The sequence below is a fragment of the Podarcis muralis genome, chromosome 2 (genome assembly GCF_964188315.1).
Source record: "Podarcis muralis chromosome 2, rPodMur119.hap1.1, whole genome shotgun sequence".
NCBI classification, from domain to species: Eukaryota; Metazoa; Chordata; class Lepidosauria; order Squamata; family Lacertidae; genus Podarcis; species Podarcis muralis.
Window position 1 is genome coordinate 42,241,082 of NC_135656.1, and position 22,597 is coordinate 42,263,678.

The following is a 22,597-nucleotide window of genomic DNA, read 5'->3' on the forward strand; positions in this document are numbered from 1 at the left end:
AACTGGACATCATAACTGAACAATGTACTTATCTCTTCGTAATTTCTGCTGTTGCAAATAACAAATAAATGGTTGTTCATTTGTTCCCTCATCATGCTTATCACTGAGGATGAATGTACTGATTTGCACAAAGTACACTGGACTATGGGTGGAAAAACCCAGGATTAAATATTGAACCACTATGATTATCAAGGATATCACAAACTTTAATGCTTTTTCTCTGTATAGTTGGGGAAATTGTGCTTCTTCAACCAGTTGGTTTTCACTATAGCTATGCTGTACTATCACAGATCTGCATTGTACCAAATTCTGTAAGTACTGGTGCTGTTACAAATGAGTTAAACTGTTAGGATTGCATCCCATGTTACTGATGCTCTGTGCAGTCCCACTGAAATTAATGGGCAAGACTAATTTAGGGCCATAAATTACTGGGGATCTACTCTGTGTAGAACCTGGATATAACACAAATACTCCAGCTCAGGCTCGCCATCAGGTCATCATTAAGTGGTTGTGGAAAGGTTTAGCAGTCAAGGCCCGTACTATTTAGTGAGTGTGTCTCAAGATTAGGAAATAGAGCAACAGCAGGTTTACAATCTTTGTGCCTGTAACAGCTGCATTATGGATAGTTTCTCTGTTGGAAATGAAAGAATGGCTGTGCTAGAGCACGTTTTGCATGCAGAAGACCTCAGGATAAACACCTGCCCTTTCCAAGTAGTACTGAGGAAGCATTCCTGTCTGAAATCCTGAAGATCTGCAGTCACTGTAGATGATACTGGACAGGACATATAACGTATCTTCCTCTGTTCCCAAAACAGGAAAGAAGGTTGAGGGGGGGTCACTGCATCCTTGTAAAACAATTCAGCAATGTACAGCTATTTTTAAAAATAAAGTTCCATGCAGACCTCTCTTCCCATTCTGTCAGAAATGGGTAGACCAGGAGTACTGGAACTGTAATAGAAATTAATAGAATTCCAAATAATTATATTATATCTGAGGCTCTCTTCCATTGCAGTGCTTTGAAATAGTTATGCCCTTTACCCACAGAAACTTGTAGGGAAAAGTGCACCTTAATGATAGAGAATCTATAATTATTAAAATACTATAAAACATGTATTTATACTTCCATATGGATGGTGACCTATAGAAGCTTATGCTGTATTACATTAATTCGTATTTAAGGTGCCACAAGACTGTTTCACCAGTTTAGAAAAACATCTAGAAATTCAGCAGGTGCCTACCTAATTTCACGACAGCGAAAGGCTGTAGGAGTTAAATTACAAACCAGTCTTTTAACAAGGAGTACTGTCCTAGTTTAGAGAGACAGCATTTTTAAACCATGATACCAAACTAGATTTTGGATTTTGCAACAAAAAATCATTGCGAAAGGGACAGGAGTGTAACATCTATATCATTTTTCATCTGCAACATGCATTGAAAAGCGCAGGTCTCTGCTAGGGTGGTGGGGAAATAAGTCACCCTCTTGCAGCTGCTTTCTTTTTTGTGTGTGAGCGAAGAGTTATTTCACAGCACTGCAACAAATGAGATCATCTCCCCGCGGCCACTTCATATAGGCTCATAATACACCGCGTTGTTTCCTTCCACCGTTGCCTCTCACCAATTTAAGCAGGAACCGGAAAATTCTCTTAAACGAGCCATCTCGGTCGCTTTAAGAAGCCAGGCCAATGGGAAGGGATTTCACGCGGCGAGGCGGGAGTAGGAGCTGCTCAGGTGAAACACGAATGGGCAGGACTTTGAGATCGCAACCAATAGAAACTCAGAAGTCCGCAAGAGGAGCCAATCCGCGGTGGGCTCCAACGCTCGCGCAGTGAGGGTATAGGTTACTCTGCGTGGTCGCAGGTTGACGGAGAGGGAAGCCATGGATCAGGGCTATGGTGAGAGCTGGCGCTGCAGGGGCGGGGGAAGGGAGCGGGAAACCCGGCAAACGCGGGTTAGGCTTCGCTGGGGATAGGGCTGTTTACCTCACCGTGGTGGCTTTTCGCACCGACTAGGCCTGGTGGCTCTCAACCGCCTCCGCGAGACACGGGCGGCGTTGATTGGCCATCGGCGCTGCCCCTCTCGGAGATTGGCCTGGCGAATGGAGCGCCTCTTTCTAATCTCCGCGGTCTGCGAGGAAGGCGGGACTAGGCCCTTTTTCCGAAGACGACACAAAATGGCGCCGAGGCGACCCCTTTCCTCTGCGCCAGCGCCCGGTTCCTGCACCCCATTCTTTGCGCGGGGTGCCGCCTCTTCCCCTCCTCCCCCGGGGGTGGGGGTTTAACTTTTGTAGCCGGCCTGCCCCCTCCTACAGACACCCGCAGCTTCCTGGGCTTAGCGCTTGGTCCATATAGAGAAGTCGTTTCCACATCTCTATTAAGAGTTGCCAACATCTTTCCCCTCCCTGGCAGGACTCCTGTGTCTTTAACGCCTCTGCCATCCCTGTAGGTAGCAAGTGAATCCTTTTTCCTGCTATGCAATCGACGCCTGGGGAGGCGTCCGCCTGTTAAAAAGCCTGTGCAACTGTAGCTAGTCACTCACTGTCAATAGGCTTATCTTCCATGAACTTATCTCGTCGTTGTTTTTAAGCCATCCAGGTTCGCAGCCGTCTCTTCTTTCCCGTGGAAATGCCTTCCATAGTTTTAACTAAGTGAAGAAGTACTTTTTGTCTGTCCTGAATCTTCCAACATTCAGCTTCATTGGATGTCCATGAGTTCTAGAGTTACGAAAGAGGGAGAAAAACTTTTCTCTATCCCCTTTCTCCATGCCATTCGTAATTTTATAAGCTTGTATCATGTCAACTCTTAATCGTTTCCCTAAACTAAAATGTTCCAAATGTTGCAACCTTTCACTCCATCCCTTTAATCATTTTGCTTGCGTTTTCTGAACCTTTTCCAAATCTACAATATCGTTTTTTGAGATGAGGCTACCAGATCTATACACGGTATTCCAAAGACAGTCCCACCATAGATTTGTATAAAACAGCATTATGGGGTGGTAGTTTTACTTTTATTTCCTTTCCTAATTTTGTTGGATGCAACAGGGTGTGCATACAGTCTGGTATCATCTGCAGAATGTGCAACGGGCAGGGTCTGAAGATTAGGGGTGGTTTACTGTGAATATGATAATTTTGTCATCTTTAAATGTGAAACAAAACCCCTAGCTTAGTGGTATGTCTGAACTGGGAGCTGTGGTTTGTTTTGCTCCAAACAATCCACTGTCTTCACCCACAGTTTGTCCCTGGCTTACTTATAGTTTGTTTCCCTTGTGTGCTGGAGAAGGCAGCCAAAATGGATGAGATTGGTGCTTTCACAGCAAACCACTAACTACTGTAAATTGGCATGTTTGAGTAGTCACATTTTCACTCAAATTACAGCTGCTGTATGTGAAAGTATTTAAGAGAGTCTGGGAGGGGAGAAGTTAATGTGTGTGAGTTAATGAGTCAATTTTTCTCTTACAGGTTATAGTTCCTGGGGTACTGAGGCCACCAGTACTCAAGGTAAGTCATGATCTCCTAAAATAAAAAGTTTAGAAAAGAAATGGAAGATAACCTTAAGAATGTTGAGCATAAGTGTGTTTATAAATAAATATGCTTCTCTTAAGCATGGGTCACAAATAATATTTTTTTAAAGGTCCTGAGCAGCCTTGAACTTCTACTTTGGGGACAATATATTGAGAGGATTTTATTTTGTATAGGAGATGTCCAATAGTTTTAGCTATTTGGGCAACTAATTTCCCCTTTCCTCCCCCTCTGCAGCCCCCATGCACTTCTGAAATCTGCTCCAGAGAGTTGGGTAATTCTAGAGTAGATTGAGAGGTGTGAGTAGCTGCAGGTAGAGGAGAGGAAGGGGAAGTCCTCTGGTATGATGGTGGATATTGCCTATATATCTGTACTTAACTCTTTAACACATCACTTGTGTTTTATTGTGTTGCTGTCAAAGAACTAATTCATTGAAAATTGTTTTAAATTGCTTGCCTTGTGAAAGAACTTAATCTGTGTTGTGTTAACATCGCTTTGATTGTTGTGTTTAATGTAAAAGTAAACTTTTGTCTCTTTAAAAGGTGGCTATTCAACGAATCCAGCAAGTTGGCAAGGTATGTGTTTTATTTGCAGTACTGTCTTAAGTATTTTGCCAATTTTCTCAGAATTAACAAGAATAACTGACTGGAACATTTAGAGGCATTATATAAGTTAGTATGTGAATTTGCATCACTCCTCCTAAAGCCGAACTTGGCTCCAGAGTTACAACAACTTTGTAGCCAAAAAAGGACCATTGAGTATCAGCATGCTTAGGGGAACCCAGAGGTTTGCAAAAAATCAAAACTATCTGAGTGGATCCCTGAAAAGGCCCAGTGAAGGCTGAGTATGCTTAGTAGTTACAGAATCTTAAAAGTTGGCGGTGGGGATTGGAGGAAGAGGGAATGGAAGTGGCTGATGAAGGGAGGCTTCAAAACTGGCAGGAATGCAAGAGAGGCTAACTGAGAGAGAAGGGAAGTTTAGTAGGAATTAAGGAGAGTGGAAGCTGAGCATTATATTATACTTTCCTCCCATTCCCCTTCTTTCCCTTCTACGTCCAGTGGATGGAGAGAAAGGGGTGGAGGAAGAGATATATAGATACAAAAACAGCACAAAGAACCATTTCATTGTAAACTGGGGAATAACCTATCCACACATTGGAAAATTATTCTTAATTAGACCCAGGGTTGGAAATGAGAGCCTCTCATAGAAATCATTGGAGAAATCCAAGATTTTAATATAGCTGCTAATAGACAAATGAAGCAAAGCTGAAGGGAGTATAGGCGGGGAGCTGCAGAAGGGGGACCTCTTCTGACGAAATCAGAACTTTAGGCAGTCATGGGCATGTTTCTGTCCTGATGAGAATATATTCAGGTACCATTCTGCCACAAATAGAGAATTAACCCCTTCAATCCTGAGCAAACAGCCTCATCAGCGACAAACTCAGGTGAAACACATACACACAGAAATAATCTGCAAAATTTTGCTGCAGAATTAAGCTTGTAGTATACAAAACAGTGTGTCATATAGGTCATGTAATGTTTTTAACTTTTATACTGTTCTTCTTCCAAGGAACATGGGGTGGGTTAAATTTGCTTTTATAGAAGAAAAATGATAATAACACACCTAAAATCTCCACCTCTTTAATTGTGGGCACATGACTAAAGCAATAACTCTTCATTGGTCTTGTGGCAGTGGACAGTGGTGGCCTATTAATGTTGGTTGTTTTCAAGTGTGTCTGAGTGTTGGTTGTTTTCAAGTGTGTCTGAGTGTTGGCTGTGGTGATGGTTTCCATAGATAAGATCGACCCTTGAAACTCAGACCCCCCCTTTTTGCTGTACTATTTTCTTTCCTTTTTTCCAGGCTATGAAGGCTATGATTATTACAGTGCCCAAACCAGCAGCTCTACTACAGCTGCCCCATACAACTATGATGCTGCCAGTGTTGCTGCAACTACCTGGGACACTCCTAAAGCTACCGACATGACAATGAGTGCTGAGATGGGCTCTCGCATGCCAGTTGTAAATTACGGTAGTGGGTCAGTGGGCACAGAAAACTCTGACTCCATTATAGCAAAAATAAACCAGCGTCTGGATATGCTGTCAAAGGAAGGCAGTGGTGGTCCTGGGGAAGGCATGGAAGATCAGGGAAGGTAAACTAAAGATTCTCCTCATCTCTGAAAAACATATTTCTAGTTCTCAATTGAACCTTAATTCGTTAAAAACAAGAACTGGTAGAACAATATTGATTACTTGATATGTAGATAGTAGTTTAACATTGGTACAGTTAAACAAATGCTATAGTTTCTGATGACAAAGCTTTCATGCAAGAGAAAGCAACCTGTTGAAGAGAGGGTCTGCTGCCTTCTCTTGTTGAGGCATCAGCTATCAGATGTGTACCACAAGAGATTTTCAAACAGGGTTTTCATAATAGTGCCTTGAAACCACATAGAAAATACATGTTATATAGCTTTCATAATTTGTAAGGGTCCCTGGCTGTCTAACAAATATAGATTGTTTCCTTCTACTTTTGTAGAATGCTTTGCTCCTTATTCCAATACAGTGAACATATAAAGCTGTTTTATGCAGAGTCAGATCATTGATCTATCTAGTTCAGTGTTGTCTTCTCTGAATAGGAGTAGCTCTCCAGGCTCTTTGGTAAAGGTCATTCTCAGTCCTTTTACTTGTCTTTTTTTACCTGGAGATTCCAAACTTTGGAACCTTCTGCATGCAAAGCATGTACTCCACCACTAAGCTATTTCCCCTTCTTTGTAGAGAAGCAAATAAACTTTCAGGGGCCTCCAGCATGCAAATTTGTATCTGTGCCAAGTCTGTTCGGACTACCTGTCAAGTCCTCTATAACTACTGACTGAATTCTTTGCTTGTAATACAGCTCTTTCAGATTTGAGTCTTACGAGTCCTATGATTCTAGAGCATCCGTGCCTGATCGTGACCTGTACAGAACCAGCTATGACTATAATGAAGTTGGATCAGATCGGAATGATTCTTTTGGAAGCCGCTATGATGATGTTGGTGACCGCAGAGATCAGCCCCGCAACAGAGGAAACAACTATGGCTTTGCCAGAGGGAGGGCCCAGAATCGAGGGCACCCAAACACTTTCAATCGTGACCACTTCATGCCATCAAGTACAGAACGGATGTCTGCACAATGGAATGAGATGAATTACATGGGTGGAAGGAATATGGAAGGACCTGGACCCAACCGGCTTCCATCACTATTTTCCCAAGCACTCGTCCCAGAGTATAGAGATTATGGCGATTATGGAGACTACGGAGACTATGGCAACTATGAGGATTGTGATTACGGCATGATGGGGATGCAAGGAATGGGAATGGGAAGGTTTCCTGGGAACATGCCCTATGGCTTCAACAGATCACGTGGCAGAGTAAGTTTAGCACACTAACCTTAGGAACTCTTACATTTATAGCTGTTTCAGTAGTTGTAAATCATCAGATTGGTTCAGTGATTAACAACAAGAGAAGATGGTCTTATTTTTATGTAGATGTTTAATATAACACCATTTATTTTTATTTTTCATTGCAATAATTGGAAGTGATGTTGACAGAATAGTGATGTTTTTGTTTTATTGGAACTGAGATGAACTGTTTGAAAAAATGCCTGCTTGTGAGGTAGCGATATATGGGTGTTCCTTGGGTGCATGGGTTGGGCTGTATTCTTTACTAAGGAAATGCAGGAAATGTATTTTTGTGAAAGAGGACATTTATAGCAGGAAACTAATGCATTCTGGGGTTCCTGGCAAGTGCCAACAAACTGGCCAAGCATGTATTGCTCCTTTTTTCTTTCTAGCCAAAGAGGAGACCATTCCGTGGTCGTTTTGGTGGGCATTCAGATTTTGAAAGTGGATTACGCAAACGGAAACATTCCCAAAGTGGAGATGAACCAGACAGCAAACAGACAAAGACAGAAAGTGAAAGAGGTTATTCTGACAAGGGTAATGTTTTGATTTTGTTACATTAGGGACTAGTTTCCTTTTTTTCTCATCCTTTGCTTTGGTACCAACCTATTTGTCTTCTAATCATTTATTAAATATGTCATTATAAATCCTACTTCTTCGATGTGCTACTATAAAATATAGTACTTTACAGCAATGTTACAGTTCACCAAATAAATAAATGGCCTGCATCTCTGTAGTAAGATGGAGAAGAGTTGGGAAATATATGCTAGCAAGTAAATTTTTCAGCAGATGGAAACCAAACTTCCACTTTAAATGATCTCAGAAGAGTGCTATGCTTAGACTATAAAATAAAATGACCTTTTCACAGTAGTTGAATGGTGTCTTGTGTATTGACAGATAATGGTGAAGGAGAGGACAAATCAGGAGATGAAAGAGATAAAGGTGTAAGTAACTTTTTCAAAAGTATCTGGATTTTCAGAAGTGATCATTTAAAGTGATGGATGTTTTGGATTGCTGACATTGTAATGCAGCATATTTTACATTGAGCTTTTAAGAGATGTAAAATTAATTACTGTGTGTAATCCCTCTCTCCCTTTTTTTAAAGGAGCATGAGAGAAGCAATGAAGATCTAAAGAGGAAAGGTAGGGTTTAATTCATTTGGCAGGCCTATATTAACTTTCCACTTGAAAGTTATGAGGGATTGTTATGAGGGATTGTGGAGTGGGTAGGAATTCCATTCTGATCTTCTATGGAGGCCATTACAGTGGTACCTCGGGTTACAAACAGTCCTGCTTACGAATGCTTCGGGTTACAAACTTACAAACCCGGGTTGCGAACCTTACCCCGGAATATGAACGCAATCCACTTCCAGGGCCGCGGTAGGCCTACGTAGGGAATGCGTGCCTCGGGTTAAGAATGCTTCAGGTTAAGAATGGACTTCTGGAACGAATTATGTTCGTAACCCAAGGTACCACTGTAGATGCAACCGGCTAAAATTAATTTGAACTCAAAAACTTGTAACATCAATATTAACGCCTTAGGGGAGATAGTATTGTAGCATTCATATATCTTCCTTAGAAGCAGTGACTAGCCAGATGTCTCTGAAAACTGAAAATATTATATCTAAGATCCTCAGCTTTATTTTCTTTCTTTTTAGTTTTCTTGCCAATATTCAACAAATTAGTGATAATTCCTGTTTTAAAGCCATCTAAAGCTGATAGTCATCACTGCATCATGTGACAGTGAATTCCATAACATATTAATTGGGTAAATAAATACTATACTCTAAAATCTACTCTTTTCAGTCCCAAGCTCTAGTATTATCTACATATTATGAGCTGGTTTTTGTAACTTAGTATGGATGCGTGAGGCTTAGCCCTGTGCAGTGCAGCAGCAGGAAAGTGGCTGAAACCACCTCTCATATAATCTTAGAGTTGGAAGGGACCCTAAGGGACATCTCGTCCAACCCCTACAATGCAGGAATCTTAGCTAATACATCATGACAGAGACTCTGTAGACAGCACATTCACACTATGCCCATTAGTTGGCTTAGTTTGAAGTAAGCCTATGTAAACTGCCAGCCCTCTGAACTTTAATTCCTTTTATTTGCTAAAAACCTTTAACTCTTTAGCTTCTCCCAACCTCGTAGGAGATTCAACTCTGTGATCACAGATGCTCATATCTTTACCTTCTGCAGTTTTGATACCGTTTTTGAGATGAGTCAAAAACATGCCTTTAAATATGGCCTTGTTGCAAACTTGAATAATACTCTGATTCTTACTATTTTCAGTACTTCCATAATAATTTGATATAGTTTACCCTTTGCATTGTTGCAGCTCATTGAGTTGATTCTTCCAGGAGCTTTCCATAAGAACTCCCCAAGATCTGTCTTGGATAGTCACAGACAATTTTGACTTCCTCTTGTGAAGATACCCTTTTAAAAATTCACTGTGCATCACTTTGCACTTAACACTGAATTTCACATGCCATTTTGCTGTTTGTTCATTTTCCAGTAACCAGTTTCCATTCCCTGGGCCATTTGTTTAGCTTGATAGAAACATAAAGAAAGATATTAGTGAACAGTATAGGTATACCCAGCTGTTTCAGCACATCTCAATGTATTTCTTATAGTTGTAGTGTGTGTTGTGTTGTTGAAACATACATTACTATTTTTGAGACTACGTTGTTTCAAGTTTCTGCTTCTGTTACTGTTAGTTTATTACATCATATTTATTATGTATCTTTTGTCTTCCTAAGAAGCTCAGAGAGAAATGTTAGTGTCCATTCTGTGATTGAGATTGACTTGCCCAAGGCAAACCAGTGAACTTCAGAGTTGACTAGGGATATGAGTGTGACTGTTCCCCACTCCACCTTCTTCCACTGCACTAGCTAAGAACCATTCAGAGGACTGACATAAGCGTGAAGACTAACAGAAAGCAGTTTCACTGGTGGCAGTATTTCTTATGAGAATAGCCCTCATGCCTATGTTGTATATCATGAGGGAGGCTATGGCTGTGTTGAAAAAGTGCAATTTAATGAATAATGTAAATAATATTTGTGAATTACACTTGCCATATGAAACACTGATAGAGGTAAGTGCTTTTTTTATTGCCTTCACATGGTAGATCTTTAATTGACCCTTAGAAAAGCAAGTCAAGGAAAGAGGAGAGAAGAGATTAGAAGGTACAGTATTTTCATCCCATGACATTGTAATGCAGTTGAACGTTAGTTCTTAAAGAACTGCCTTAAATTTAACTCTCTGTAGCATCTGGTGATGGCATTGATGATGATGATGATGAAGAGTCAAAACAAAGAAAAGAGAAGCAGAGACAGAGGGATCGAATGCGTGATCGTGCTATGGACAGGTAACTGAACAGATTAAAACTCTTACATCTTTAAACATCTTTGGCTTAAAATTCATTTTAACTTAAATTCCTGCTTCATACATAAAATTAAACCCACATTATATGTAGCCTTTCAAAATATGGCTGCAGTAATTGAGAACATTCTGTTGTTTCTCCAGGAATATTCACTAAAGTTTCTTGGGCTGTCTCTTTCTACAAAAGTTATTTTTTTGCTGCCACCCTGCAAGTTTGCTTTCCAGCTCAAGGAAAACAAATGGCTCTTGCTATGTAAAATTTAGTTTCATACATTGTCTTTTAAATTGCTAATAAAATGTACAAATAGTAAGAATTTGAAAATATCGTTGTGAACTGTTTTGGGCTACCTAGTTGAAAAGGTAGTGTAGAAATTAATAATTTAATTAAAATAATGGTTGCTTGATGGTAGCCAGCTGAGATTCTATAGGACTTGCCCATGCCAGTGTCATCTTGCATCCCATACATGTCTACAAGGCTCATTATATCTTTGGTTGTGTCCAGATTAAGTAGGCTTGCTCAACACATTTTTTCCTTCTGCCTCCCTTCCAAAATGTATGTAATTCTATAATACAGGCAAATACTCTTCTGGAAGGTTAATTGGTTATATCAACTAATATTGCTTTTCAGTATTTCCATAACTGTGTTTGTGTGTGTGTGGTTTCTAAGGATGGCACTTCAGTTTGAGAAACTTTAAAACCTTAATTGCCTAGAGTAGTTTTGTCAAGGCAAGTGTGTGTCCCCCCCCCCCCCCCATTTTTCTCCTTTCCATGCGTGTGTGGCCTGGAGGCATGGGTAGAGGGAGAAGAATGGTGGATTACATGAGTCAAGCAGGGGTGTGAAGGAGGTCCAGAAGGTTTTATGTCTTATGCCTATTTTATAAAACATGGTTGAAATGGACTGCTCTTCAGGAGAGATACTTTCTTAGTATATGGAAACTCCTGTGGATAGAACCTAAGAATTACAGCACTCTTGTGTTGTGTGATGAAAACTTAAATTGTTAATCTTGTGATATTGCTGTTATAAGATAATTTCAAAATATTAGTAAACTCCAGATGAAAATAGATTGTAGCAAAGATATGCATAGTTTGCTATAATAAACAAACAGTGCAACCCTAGATTGAAGCAGCAAAGGAATCTGGTAGACAGAATGTTTCTTAGGTTCTGTTAGGACAATAGTTGAATTTATGGTATTTATTTTTCATGTATTGAATTTCATAAATAATGTGTACTAAAAATCAAATTCAATGCCTTCCTTTAGAATCCAGTTTGCTTGCTCTGTATGTAAATTCCGAAGCTTTGATGATGAAGAAATGGAGAAGCATCTACAGAGCAAATTTCACAAAGAGGTCCTGCGATACATTGGGACCAAACTGCCTGACAAGACTGTAGAATTCCTGCAGGTATGCTTATTTGGGTTTTTAAGTTGTGAACAAAAACAACTATCAGGTAACTGAACTGCTTCTGCTATCTAGTAATTGCGATTAATGCCCAAAGAATTGCTAGTGGTTATTTTTGTAAGTTTTTCTTAAACTAGGTCAGGCTTCCTCAACCTCAGTCCTCCAGATGTTTTGAGACTATAATTCCCATCATTCCTGACCACTGGTCCAGCTAGCTATGGATCATGGGAGTTGTAGGCCAAAAACATCTGGAGAGCCGAGGTTGAGGAAGCCTGAACTAGGTTTTTTGTCAAGTTACTATCAAGTAATTTGTTACATGCAGCATGTTTCCGGATAGCAGTGTCTAACTGGTTGGTCATTAGGGCTTGAGTTGATGAGTCCCACCTGAAAGTGTGAAGGAAAGATTGAAACAGAACTGTTAAGAAGCCGTTATCCAGTGAACTACATAGTGATTGGAGATCACTAATTTGAGTGATTAGTGTATAGTTGCAATGATACCTCTAGCTGGACTTTTTACTCAGTTTTGGAGACAGTGACTTACCTGATTACACATATTTTCTCCTTTACAATCCCCAGAAATATATAGTGAACAGAAATAAGAAAATTGGGAAACGCCGACAAGAGCTAACGGAGAAGGATGGTCCAAAACAAAAACCAGATCCTTTCAAAGGTAAGTGGAACACTATTAAGAATTCTCAATCCACCACCAAGAAAGTACAGTGCAGAAATCTCAACTAAAGTATCCATGACAAATGGCCATACAAACACTGCTTAAAAATCTCCAGTGAAGGTGAGTCCACCACCTTCTGATAGATTAGGCAGGCTGTTAACTGTTGCTGTGAGGAAGAGAGTACCCAGTTATTAAGAGCAGAGATGTTTCGACAAAAAAACAAGGCTATAGCCATTGTTGTAATAGTTCCCCCTATGTTTGAGTCATGTTGCCCTAGGATGTTCTAGGTACAGATGAGCTGATGCTTGTGAGGAGTTTTGCAGTAGCAGCTGGGGTTTTTTTAATGGCATGACCATTATTGCTGTAGTGAGTTTAGTGAGTTTCTTGCATTGGCCTTTGAATTCTCTTCTAGTTTCTCCAACTGTTTCTTAGTTTGTATGCTTAAAATGATTAATGTAGCCAATTTCTGGGAATGGTGTCAAAACAACTGCTTGAGAAATAACATACTACACCATTTTAATAGTTTATGTTCAGTTGTGTGCATCTAATTTGTGTTTGTACCATTTCAGGAATTGGCCAGGAGCACTTTTTTAAAAAGATAGATGCTGCTCATTGTATGGCTTGTGATATGCTAATTCCTGCACAACATCATCTTCTCCAGAGACACCTGAGGTCTGTTGATCACAACAGGAATCGCAGAGTAAGCAGTATTAGTATTTTCTATATGATTGATTAATGAAGTGCATTGATTTAGAAGGCAGTCCATGTGTGCTTGCTTAGCAAGTCCCACAAACTGCATGGGGCTTACTTGCTAGTGTGTTTAGTAATGCAGGTTTAGAAATTCTTTGATTGATTGCTATTCCATACCTGACACTTTTTTCAAATCTGGGATTTGCTTCTCAATTACAATTGAAAACTTATTTATGAAGGCATGACTAACCTGCTTTTTGGTTGCTACTAAATGATAGTATAGCATAGATTAGAAAATATTTCTGTGCAGCTTTTCATTCACAAAAATTGCAAAGCAGCTTACAAACAGTAAATAACAATAACATAATAGAAAATCACAATAGCAACATAAAGCATGTAGAATAATGAACAACTCATCAGTAAAACAATTACAAACCATCAATAAAACATTTAAAATCCATAAAACACTTAACAAAACAACTAAAAAAATAAGCTAAACAGCACAATTACAACAAAAAGCATATTATAGGATTCACAACATTCATAATCTATAAAACAATATTGGCAACATTAGCAAGATAACAATTAAAAATTATCTTAGGACTGATTGATTAATTCATACACACCCTCACCACCTCCATGACTCATAATCTTCCACTCTATTCAGTTCACTAAAGGACACATAAACATAATGCCTGTGGGAGCAACTCCATTCTGAAGGCTCTTAGGGCTGGAGGGTGGGGCAAGGCATTGCCTGATGGCCATCATAAAATCTCTCCCTTTTTTCTCCTATGTCTGGGACTCAACCTAAGAGTTATTTCACTATATAGGAAAAGCAAGTGCAGGTGATTTGAATGCCTTCTGGGTGAGTCATGGCTCTTAGCTCAAGGGCATGAGTGTCTCTGTATCTCCTTTTCAAAATATGAAAACTATCAGACCACTTTTGTGAGGCTTCAGCAAAGCATTCTTTTATGTACAGTCTACTTTTTAAAAAGTGCCAATAATATGCATGGTTTTTCCAGTTTGAGAAACCATTATAATGACACCTGTAGCTACAAAAGAGGAGAACTTTATTGGAGTATGAGTAAAGTTACAGTGCTTGATTTTTCCTTATAGTCTCTGAAAGACTTACCGTATTTTTCGCTCTATAACACGCACCTGACCATAACACGCACGTAGTTTTTAGAGGAGGAAAGCAAGAAAAAAATATTCTAAACAAAACAGTGGATGTATGATTTTTGTGGTTCATGCTGTGGCCACAAACGTGATCTGACGGTGAGTTTGGGGTAGCCCAATGCAAAAATCCTGTGGATCCATGTGGATCCATGCTTTGTAACCACGTTTTTGCGCCATTGCAGCCCCATGAAACAGTGGGTGCGTGATTTTTTTGGTGCAGGCTGTAGCCATGGACATTTTATGTGATCTGATGGTGAACCTGGGGTGACCCAGTGCAAAAATCCTGAGGATCCATGTGGATCCGTGCTTTGTAACCACGTTTTAAGTAGGGAGGGAAGGAAAAGCATTCAAGGGACAAGGAGCATGCGTGGGGTGTGTAGAGAAGGATGTGGCTAATGATGCAGGCAAGCGGTTAAAGGGGAGAAGGAACACGCGTGGGGTGTGTAGAGAAGGATGTGGCTAATGATGCAGGAGAGGGATTTAAGGGGAGAAGGAACACGCATGGGGTGTGAAGAGAAGGATGTGGCTAATGATGCAGGCGAGCGGTTAAAGGGGAGAAGGAACACGCGTGGGGTGGGTGGAGAAGGATGTGGCTAATGATGCAGGAGAGGGATTTAAGGGGAGAAGGAACACGCATGGGGTGTGTAGAGAAGGATGTGGCTAATGATGCAGGAGAGGGATTTAAGGGGAGAAGGAACACGCGTGGGGTGTGTAGAGAAGGATGTGGCTAATGATGCAGGCGAGCGGTTAAAGGGGAGAAGGAACACGCTTGGGGTGTGTGGAAAAGGATGTGGCTAATGATGCAGGAGAGGGATTTAAGGGGAGAAGGAGCTCGAGTGGGGTGTGTGGAAAAGGAGCTTTTCGGCGAGCTGAGAGGGGAGGGGGGAGGGAAAGAGCACTGTTGCTTTAAAGGAGCCAACCAGACAGCAGCCACTTACAGCAGTGTAAGCAGCTCCTTTCCTCTCCCACTTTGCTCCTTCTCTCCCTCTTTGCTGCTTTACGCAGCTAATGGCGAATCCCCTGCAACCCAAGTCCTGCTCAGCGGATCAGCTGAGACGCTGGGAGAATCGTAATTTCCCTCTCTCCCTCATCCCGTGCCCTCCTGTCCCCAGCAGCCTTTTTAAAAACTTTTTTACTGGTTTTCACTGCGCTCGTGGCTCAGAGCCCTCCTGTGCCCCGCCGTCCCTCTGCAGCCTCATTGCTCCGTTTAGAGAGCGTTGCTAGCTGAGGCTGCAGCAGCTGTTGCTGGCTACGCGGCGCTTTTCCGGCTCCCTATGGCTCCCGTCTGTTCCTCCTCGCGTGTAAGCGGCTGCTGCCCGCTTTGCTGCCATGGCTCTCCTTCCCTCCCTCCCTCCTCGGCTCCTCCCCCTCCTCCTGGCTGTAAAGCAAGCAAAGCTTGCTTTGCTTGACTGACGGCAGCCATGGATCCAGTCGAGTGCATTCGCTCCTTAACACGCACAGGCATTTTCCCTTACTTTCTAGGAGCAAAAAAGTGCGTGTTTTGGAGCGAAAATTACGGTAAGTCTGTGATAGGGCTAGGAACAGTGATAGAGGAATACATAGGCTACAGAATAGAGGAATATATAGGCTACATAGATTACACCTACATTTGATAAATGCTTGAATAGCTTGATGACACATGTGTAACTTGCCATGTTATAACTGAAACTTGGATATAACGACTTCTACTTCGGCCTGAAGGAAAATTTAGCCAACGTATCTCTATTGTGTAAGAAGAGAAGGTGCAAATTGGTTCTGTTCTTATGCAGTATGTATTGAAGTTTCCCTTATGAAATATCAATACAGTAAAGCACTATTAAATATAAACAGTTGGATAAAAGCACTATAGAAACCTCATATTGGTTTTGGTTACACTTCTGATAGTGAAATAAGCCCCCTTTGGCAGTAAAGATGCCCAAATAAATCCATTAGTTCATATAAAGCATATTTTAGTTTCCTGTCCTATACTCACTTTTTATAAGTTTCTGTCATTTTGATTACCGTGTGTTGGATCCAGAGTTGCCCTTCTGTTCATTGAAACTATTCCATTTGTTGAAGGGACTGCAATCCAGCAGAAGCTTCTGCTGGAGGAAGAGCTGGTTTTTGTTTTTGTCATTTTATAGAAATACTCCAAATATAGAACAAAACCCTAGCTCCAGCATAACGTAAGTTGAAAATGCCTAGGCAGAAGCATCACCAGGAAGTCTATGGCAAGAGCTTTTCACTGACCATATTTACTCTTAAGTATTTTTTCTTTTACAAAGTCTTGAGTGCATAGTGCTGCAAAAGTGATGGCTGTAAAATAAGGAAGATAACCAGAATTGCAGCATTCTTATTTTGTACTTAGGCATCATATTGACTTGTGTTTCTACACTTCCTAGATGGCAGCTGAACATTTCAAGAAGGCTAGTTTCCACGTAGCTAAAAGTGTTCTGAATAGCAAGCACATTGTGAAAATGCTAGAAAAGTACCTCAAGGTAAGTAAGCAGGATGTTTGCTGTGTAGTCCTGCTTTTTCACAGAGCAAGAGCGCAGGAGCTTCAGCTTGGCCTCAACAGAGCATCACAGTAATATTGCTGAGTGTGCTGCATGTGTCTTTTTACATAAGATGGAGGGAAGCAAAATTATTTCTTTGCTATGAGCCTTGATTAGTGTCTTCCTCTCTAGCATTCACTCCCACTCCTCCCAGATGTGTTGGATACTCATACTAGCAGACACTGGCTGTATTCACACATTACACTAAACTGTAGTTAAAGGCTTAAAATGAATGCATATACAGGTTTCATTCACTCCTCCCTGAGCAGTGCAAGCAGAAGCGAGAAATGGCAGTCCCTGGTTTAGCATTATGTCCAAACCTAGGGTCGTGGTTTATTTCACTGCAAACAAATCATGATTAGGAAACCAAGAACAAACTTTGGATTCACATTGATTTGCTTGAAGTGAAACAAACCACAATCCCAGGTTCAGGCATAATGCTAAACTAGGGATCTGCATTTTTATGGCAAACCATTTACTGTGGCTTACTGTGATGTGTTAACGTGGCCAGTATAGAAGAAATTTATAGCTGCTTACAACTAGATTAATTAGCAAAATAAATACTAACCTCAGGCTACCCTCTGCTAATATAAAATATAGCTGTGTTGAGGGGGAGCATTGTGACCAACCTAAGCACTGCTTGAAAATTTATCTGGTTGGTTGAGAAAAAGCATTTTTTTCTTGCTCACAGCATGGAGTGGACTTTCTTGAGTAGAAAGGTAATGCTGATTTCCCTAATGAGTTTTCAGTTTCGTGTTAAAGAAAATTAACTTGGGAACAGCATCCAAAGTCAAAGCAAATTTTGTTAGTCCCAATGTTATTCCAAATATCACGTGTGGGAGAAAGTTGACATCAGGTAATCTGATCTCAACTGTTGGACAGTGCATGACATGAGTGAGACAAGGCCTCTCCAAAATATTTCACTATGGCTCTGTAAATCAAACTAGCCTTTTACCCTGCTGAGAATGGAAAAGACGCCACTTATCTCCAAAGCAGGGATGTGATGAGCCAATAATGGGAAGAGTGGTAGCCTAGATGAGTATTTGCAGGTCTTGTGGAGACTCCTGTGTGACCATTGAGGGTTTGCTGATGTAGCATACATGGCCATATGTAATTGGTGAGTTCCACTTTTGATAGGAAAGCCTGCAGCCCTCTGACCAGGTGAAGACGAAAAGAAACAAGTTTGGCTGCTCCTATACCTGGGAATCCAGGAGCATTCCAAGATTCAACAGGACCCTCTCATGGCAAGCATAACTAATGGGGGAGCAGATGTTGTCATTTCCTCTACATGTCCGCTCTGTCCCTATGGCAACACTTCGGTCTTAACCAGACTGAGTTTCTGCCAATTAACTAGTCTCTGCTAGACAGACACTAGTAAAACTGAGACTCTGCTCTCTGGGTCCAGTGAAAAAAAATAAGCTGAGCACATCAGCTTGTAGTTGACACTGATGGCCTATTTACTGAGGCTGGGTTCCCCCAGCGGCCTCTCATACACGTTGAACAAGAGGGGTGACAGAATAAACCCTGCGTAGCTCGCATGAGAGAGCCCTTGGGGCAGATGAGCAGTTGCCCAGTGCCACCCTCTGGGACATCTCGGAGGAAAAAATGGAACCACTCAAGCGCAACTCCGTCTACCCCTGCTAGGGTCCGCAGGTGCCTCAGCAACACCTCATGATCAACAGTATCAAAGGCTGCCGACAGGTCTAACAGAATCAGCATGGACACCTGAACTTTGTCCATCAGCAGGAGGAGATCTTCGACCCACCCAGCACAGTCTCCGTACCATACCCAGGTGCAAAACCAGGCTGAGAGGGGTGAAGGAAATCTGAGGATTCCAGGTAATGCCAGAGCTGCCCCATCAAAAATCTTCTCAGCACCTTCCCCAAGAAAGGAAGGCTGGAGGCAGGGTGATGCAGTTGGCATCAAGAAATTATTCTTGAACATTGGCATATTACTTCCTCCCTTAAAGGATGCTGGCACCTTGCCCTTCCTGAGGAAGCTTTTGACTTTGAATCCCCACCCCTTTAATTGGCGATTAATGGACACATCCAAATCGCGGGGTAGAGCCTAGAGCTCTGAAACTACAGAACATCAGTGAATAAAGCTGGTTGGCTGATTTTCAGTCAAAGAAGATGGCGCTACTTGTCTTTCACCTGCATGGATCTTCTTTCATGGAGGCAGTTAGTCTCCAACTGGGTCATAAAATATAAATGTTTAGTTGCTAGGTGCAGAAATCCTTGGCAGTACTGTATCTGGCCCAATTTTTGTGGGTTGGGACTGCTTGGATATAGATGGAAAAGCAGGACTCCAGAAGAGAACTTGGAACTCATGTGCCTCATGAGTATTGTGGTTCAGAAATTGTCACTTGAATTTGATCAGGTTAAGGGCTAGATTTCTGCACTGGCATGCTGCCTTTCCGTTGTACATCAGATGCAGGTCAGCCACGAGTGATCCACGAAAGCAGGGTGGGGTGGGGGAGAAAATGGTTTTAATCCCCGTACATGACAGACATTGGTTTTGAGAATCAGCAGAACAACACTAGTGTGTCTGCTGTTTCCATATGGTGTTTCCTTTAATAAAGAACAGAAATTCTAGCAAGAGCAAAAGAGAGGGCTGACCCTGATATGGTCAGTGACAAGCCATGACCTCAGTCTGAATGAGTTTGGTGTGCCTGCTGTATGAGTGGTTCCCAGTACAGTCATTCCCTTAGGTTTCTTGGACACAAAGAGTGTTCTGCTTAATGAGATCACAAAAATGTATGAGTACCCATCATTGGTTTATAGCCTTATGTCAGCATATAGACTTGCTAGTGTTGAATAGTGTGGTGAGAGAGCTGAGCACTTCATAGCTGTGATGCAACTGGGTATTTCCTAAAAACAGTTTCTGCCTCTAAGCTGAAGGCTCAAAAGGTGTGTAGAAAATTATTTAAGATTCCACTGGATTTTTCTATTATAGAATTACATCTCTTGATGCTACAGTAAATATACTGCAGCAAAGTGCATTCCAAGCTTACTCCTGTGAGGCAGACACATTATCAGCTTTCCAAATAGTACCACAGGCTTTAGGGTGCTGGCAGGCACATGTGAAAGAATTTTGCAAAAATGTAGTCCGTTAAGTTGTTTGAGGCAAGAAAGGCTATTGTGCTTTGAAGTGAGGGTGCTCAAATTTCAATCACTCAGTTGCAAACTTCTGCATTCTAGGTTTGAGGCTGTCTAAGGGAGGTTCAGACAATTTTGTGAGTCAGTAATAATATGCTTCTTCCCTTTGTCAGGGTGATGACCCATTTACAGATGAAAACATTGACCAAGTTGTTGATGACTCTGGAGCCTTAGAGGGGGCAGAAGCTGAAAAGGCTACAGAAAGTGCTGCAGTAGAGAGAAAAGAGAGTGCTGCAGATGAGATCACAACCACTGAAGTCAGTGAAACTGCTAAACCAGAGGGGGATGAGAGAGCTTGCTCTACTATAATCTTTTCTGAAGATAAATCTGCAGAGGAGGAGGAGCAGGAAAAAGAGAGAATCAAGCCAGTAGGAACAACAGAGGGACTGTCTGCCCATCTTCAAAAAAGCTTTGAAGTGAGAGCAGCAGAAAGCCAAGTGGAGGAACAAGAGCATTTGGAGATGAGAGAAGGGAACTCCACTGAAATGGCAACAGCTGAAAACAGTGACACCAAGGAGGAACCAGTTATTGTAGCAAATGCAGAGCTGCCATAGGAATGACCATATAAATGACTGTATCAATTGATTGTATGAAGATGATTTTGACTGGCTTAGCTGTATAATCTCCCCCCCCCCCCAAATACACCCTGGAAAAAAATCTTATGTCAGTGCAGTACCTGTATGTGCATTTCTAGAGTGCTGCCAATTTTGTTATTGATTTGAAGAAAGGAATTCATCTATTCTGTTATGAAAGCAGTCTTGTTCTTCATTGTTGTATGGAGAATGGGAAGTCTAATCCACTTTTAGGTTGGAGGGCGTACAGAAGGCTGTATATTCCCCAAGAAAGGTTTGGTGACTTATTCATTGTAGAATGAACAACACTATTTGAAAAAAACAAAGTTGTTAATCATTCGGCTCCTTCCAGGTGTCATTTTTCAGTATTGAAGGAATATAGCTTAATTTGGAAACGAAATTTGGCCTCTTTATGAAGGAGTAGATTAGTGAAGTCTGTGTGTGTTTTTGCTTGTGAAAATGTTTGCTCATTTAAGTTCCTAAAGAAAAGACTTGCTGCCTTGAAAAGTGTTACTTTCTTTATCCAGTTTGCAATATTGCATGAAAATAGCATCTGTAACTTGTTTTTAAGCACCAAGATGATTGTGTGTCACACTGGGGTTATTGTTTCTACTGAGCACTATTTCAGATTTTCTGGCTAGCAAGCTGCAGCTTGTACATTATGCTGGTACAGAGGCATAGCCTAAGGGAGAAAAGTTATACCACCAATGAATCTCCATTCTCTTAATAAAAATCACAAACGTATCATTCATGGAGTGAATTGCCAAATATTGCCCTGTGAGTATTGAAGCAGTACCAAGACCAGCAAAATAAAAGCAGATTTGTGAGTGTTAGGATTGATGCTCATAGTATAAAGCTTTAAGAGTGGAATGGAGCACTATTTGTAAAGAAAACAACAACCCCAGTCTTTTGTCTTAGCAGTTAAATAAACTTCTGAAACTGAAAACTAGTATCTTACATTTAGTTGGCTCCAAAACATGTGCTGTCTTAACAATGTGGTCACATTATTGCTCATGTTAGAAGAGCAGTTGACTGACTGCTGTCTAGAACACACACATCCCACACACGCTAATGCTAGAGCTACCATACATGGAAAATAAATTTATCTCTGCTGTGTGGTTGAAGGAGAGGAATAAATACTAAATCCAGTTTCTATATCAAAAGCATTCATTGATAATCTAGAGCCAGGGTGAGCAGTGAGGTAGTCGGGCTTGTGGTTGATACCAAAGGTTGAGACCAGGGATCGTTAGGAAATGAGTTGAAAATAAAACTGCAACAACACTTTGAGTACTGCATACAGTTCTGGTTTCCTCCTTTCAAGACACTATAGAGCTGGGAAGAGTTCAGAAAAGGACAACCAAAATTATCCAAGTCCTCATAAGGAAAGGTTAGAGCATTCAGGGCTTTTTAGTTTAGAGAAAAGCTGGGGTATGATTTAGGTGTATAAGATGATACATAGTGTGGAGAAGGTTGACAGAAAAGTTTATCCATCATACTAGAATCCAGGGCCATCCTTATGAAGTTATAATGGTGGAAGATTCAGTACAGACAAAAGTACTGCTTCACACAATAACTGGAACTTGCTCCCAGAAGATGGAGTGATGATCACCACCGTGGATGGCTTTAAAAGAGAATATGACACATTCAACTGAATATCCCACTACTTCGACTTGATACTACTTGGAAGTTATCTTTGCATTGACACTTGGTGGTAGAGCACGTGTTTTTGCACACACCACAGCCCAGATTCAATCCCTGGTGTTTCCAGTTAAATGGTTCAGTCTCAGCCAAGGCTCTGGAGGGCTGCTGCAAATCGGAGGAGGCAGCACAGTACTACATGGACAAATAGTTGGACCTGGTATAAGGAAGCTTCCTATATGAATATTGATACCATTATTTTAATTCATGCAACTTCCCATTCTTATATTTCACCACAAATCGTTCTTTTTCAATAAGCACTTTAATGGTTTATCACTGAATAAAAGGAACGGTAACAATAGAAAGTTGCATGAAGGAATTGCCAATTATTACATGACAATCAGGCTAAGATAGAAGAGTGAGCGATCCTCCCTT

The 22,597-nt window shown here is 41.1% G+C and overlaps 1 protein-coding gene across 8 annotated transcripts; it reads left to right on the plus strand.

The window, feature by feature from the left end:
- Positions 1-1,781: 1,781 nt before the first annotated feature.
- On the plus strand, positions 1,782-21,470 carry AKAP8 (A-kinase anchoring protein 8). 8 transcript variants are annotated; one of them, XM_077924343.1, is made up of 15 exons: positions 1,782-1,892; positions 3,455-3,493; positions 4,057-4,089; positions 5,375-5,663; positions 6,404-6,917; positions 7,340-7,484; positions 7,845-7,891; positions 8,053-8,089; positions 10,092-10,130; positions 10,213-10,312; positions 11,586-11,727; positions 12,301-12,394; positions 12,964-13,094; positions 16,642-16,737; positions 20,066-21,470. In XM_077924343.1, the coding sequence occupies exons 1-15, from the start codon at positions 1,877-1,879 to the stop codon at positions 20,504-20,506; spliced, it is 2,163 nt and encodes a 720-aa protein (XP_077780469.1). In that variant the 5' UTR covers positions 1,782-1,876; the 3' UTR covers positions 20,507-21,470. The 8 variants fall into 8 exon arrangements, with proteins under 8 accessions (XP_077780469.1, XP_077780473.1, XP_077780474.1 ...); XM_077924347.1 differs by lacking the exon at positions 20,066-21,470 and adding an exon at positions 17,932-18,536; XM_077924348.1 differs by lacking the exon at positions 20,066-21,470 and adding an exon at positions 18,439-18,536.
- Positions 21,471-22,597: the final 1,127 nt, after the last annotated feature.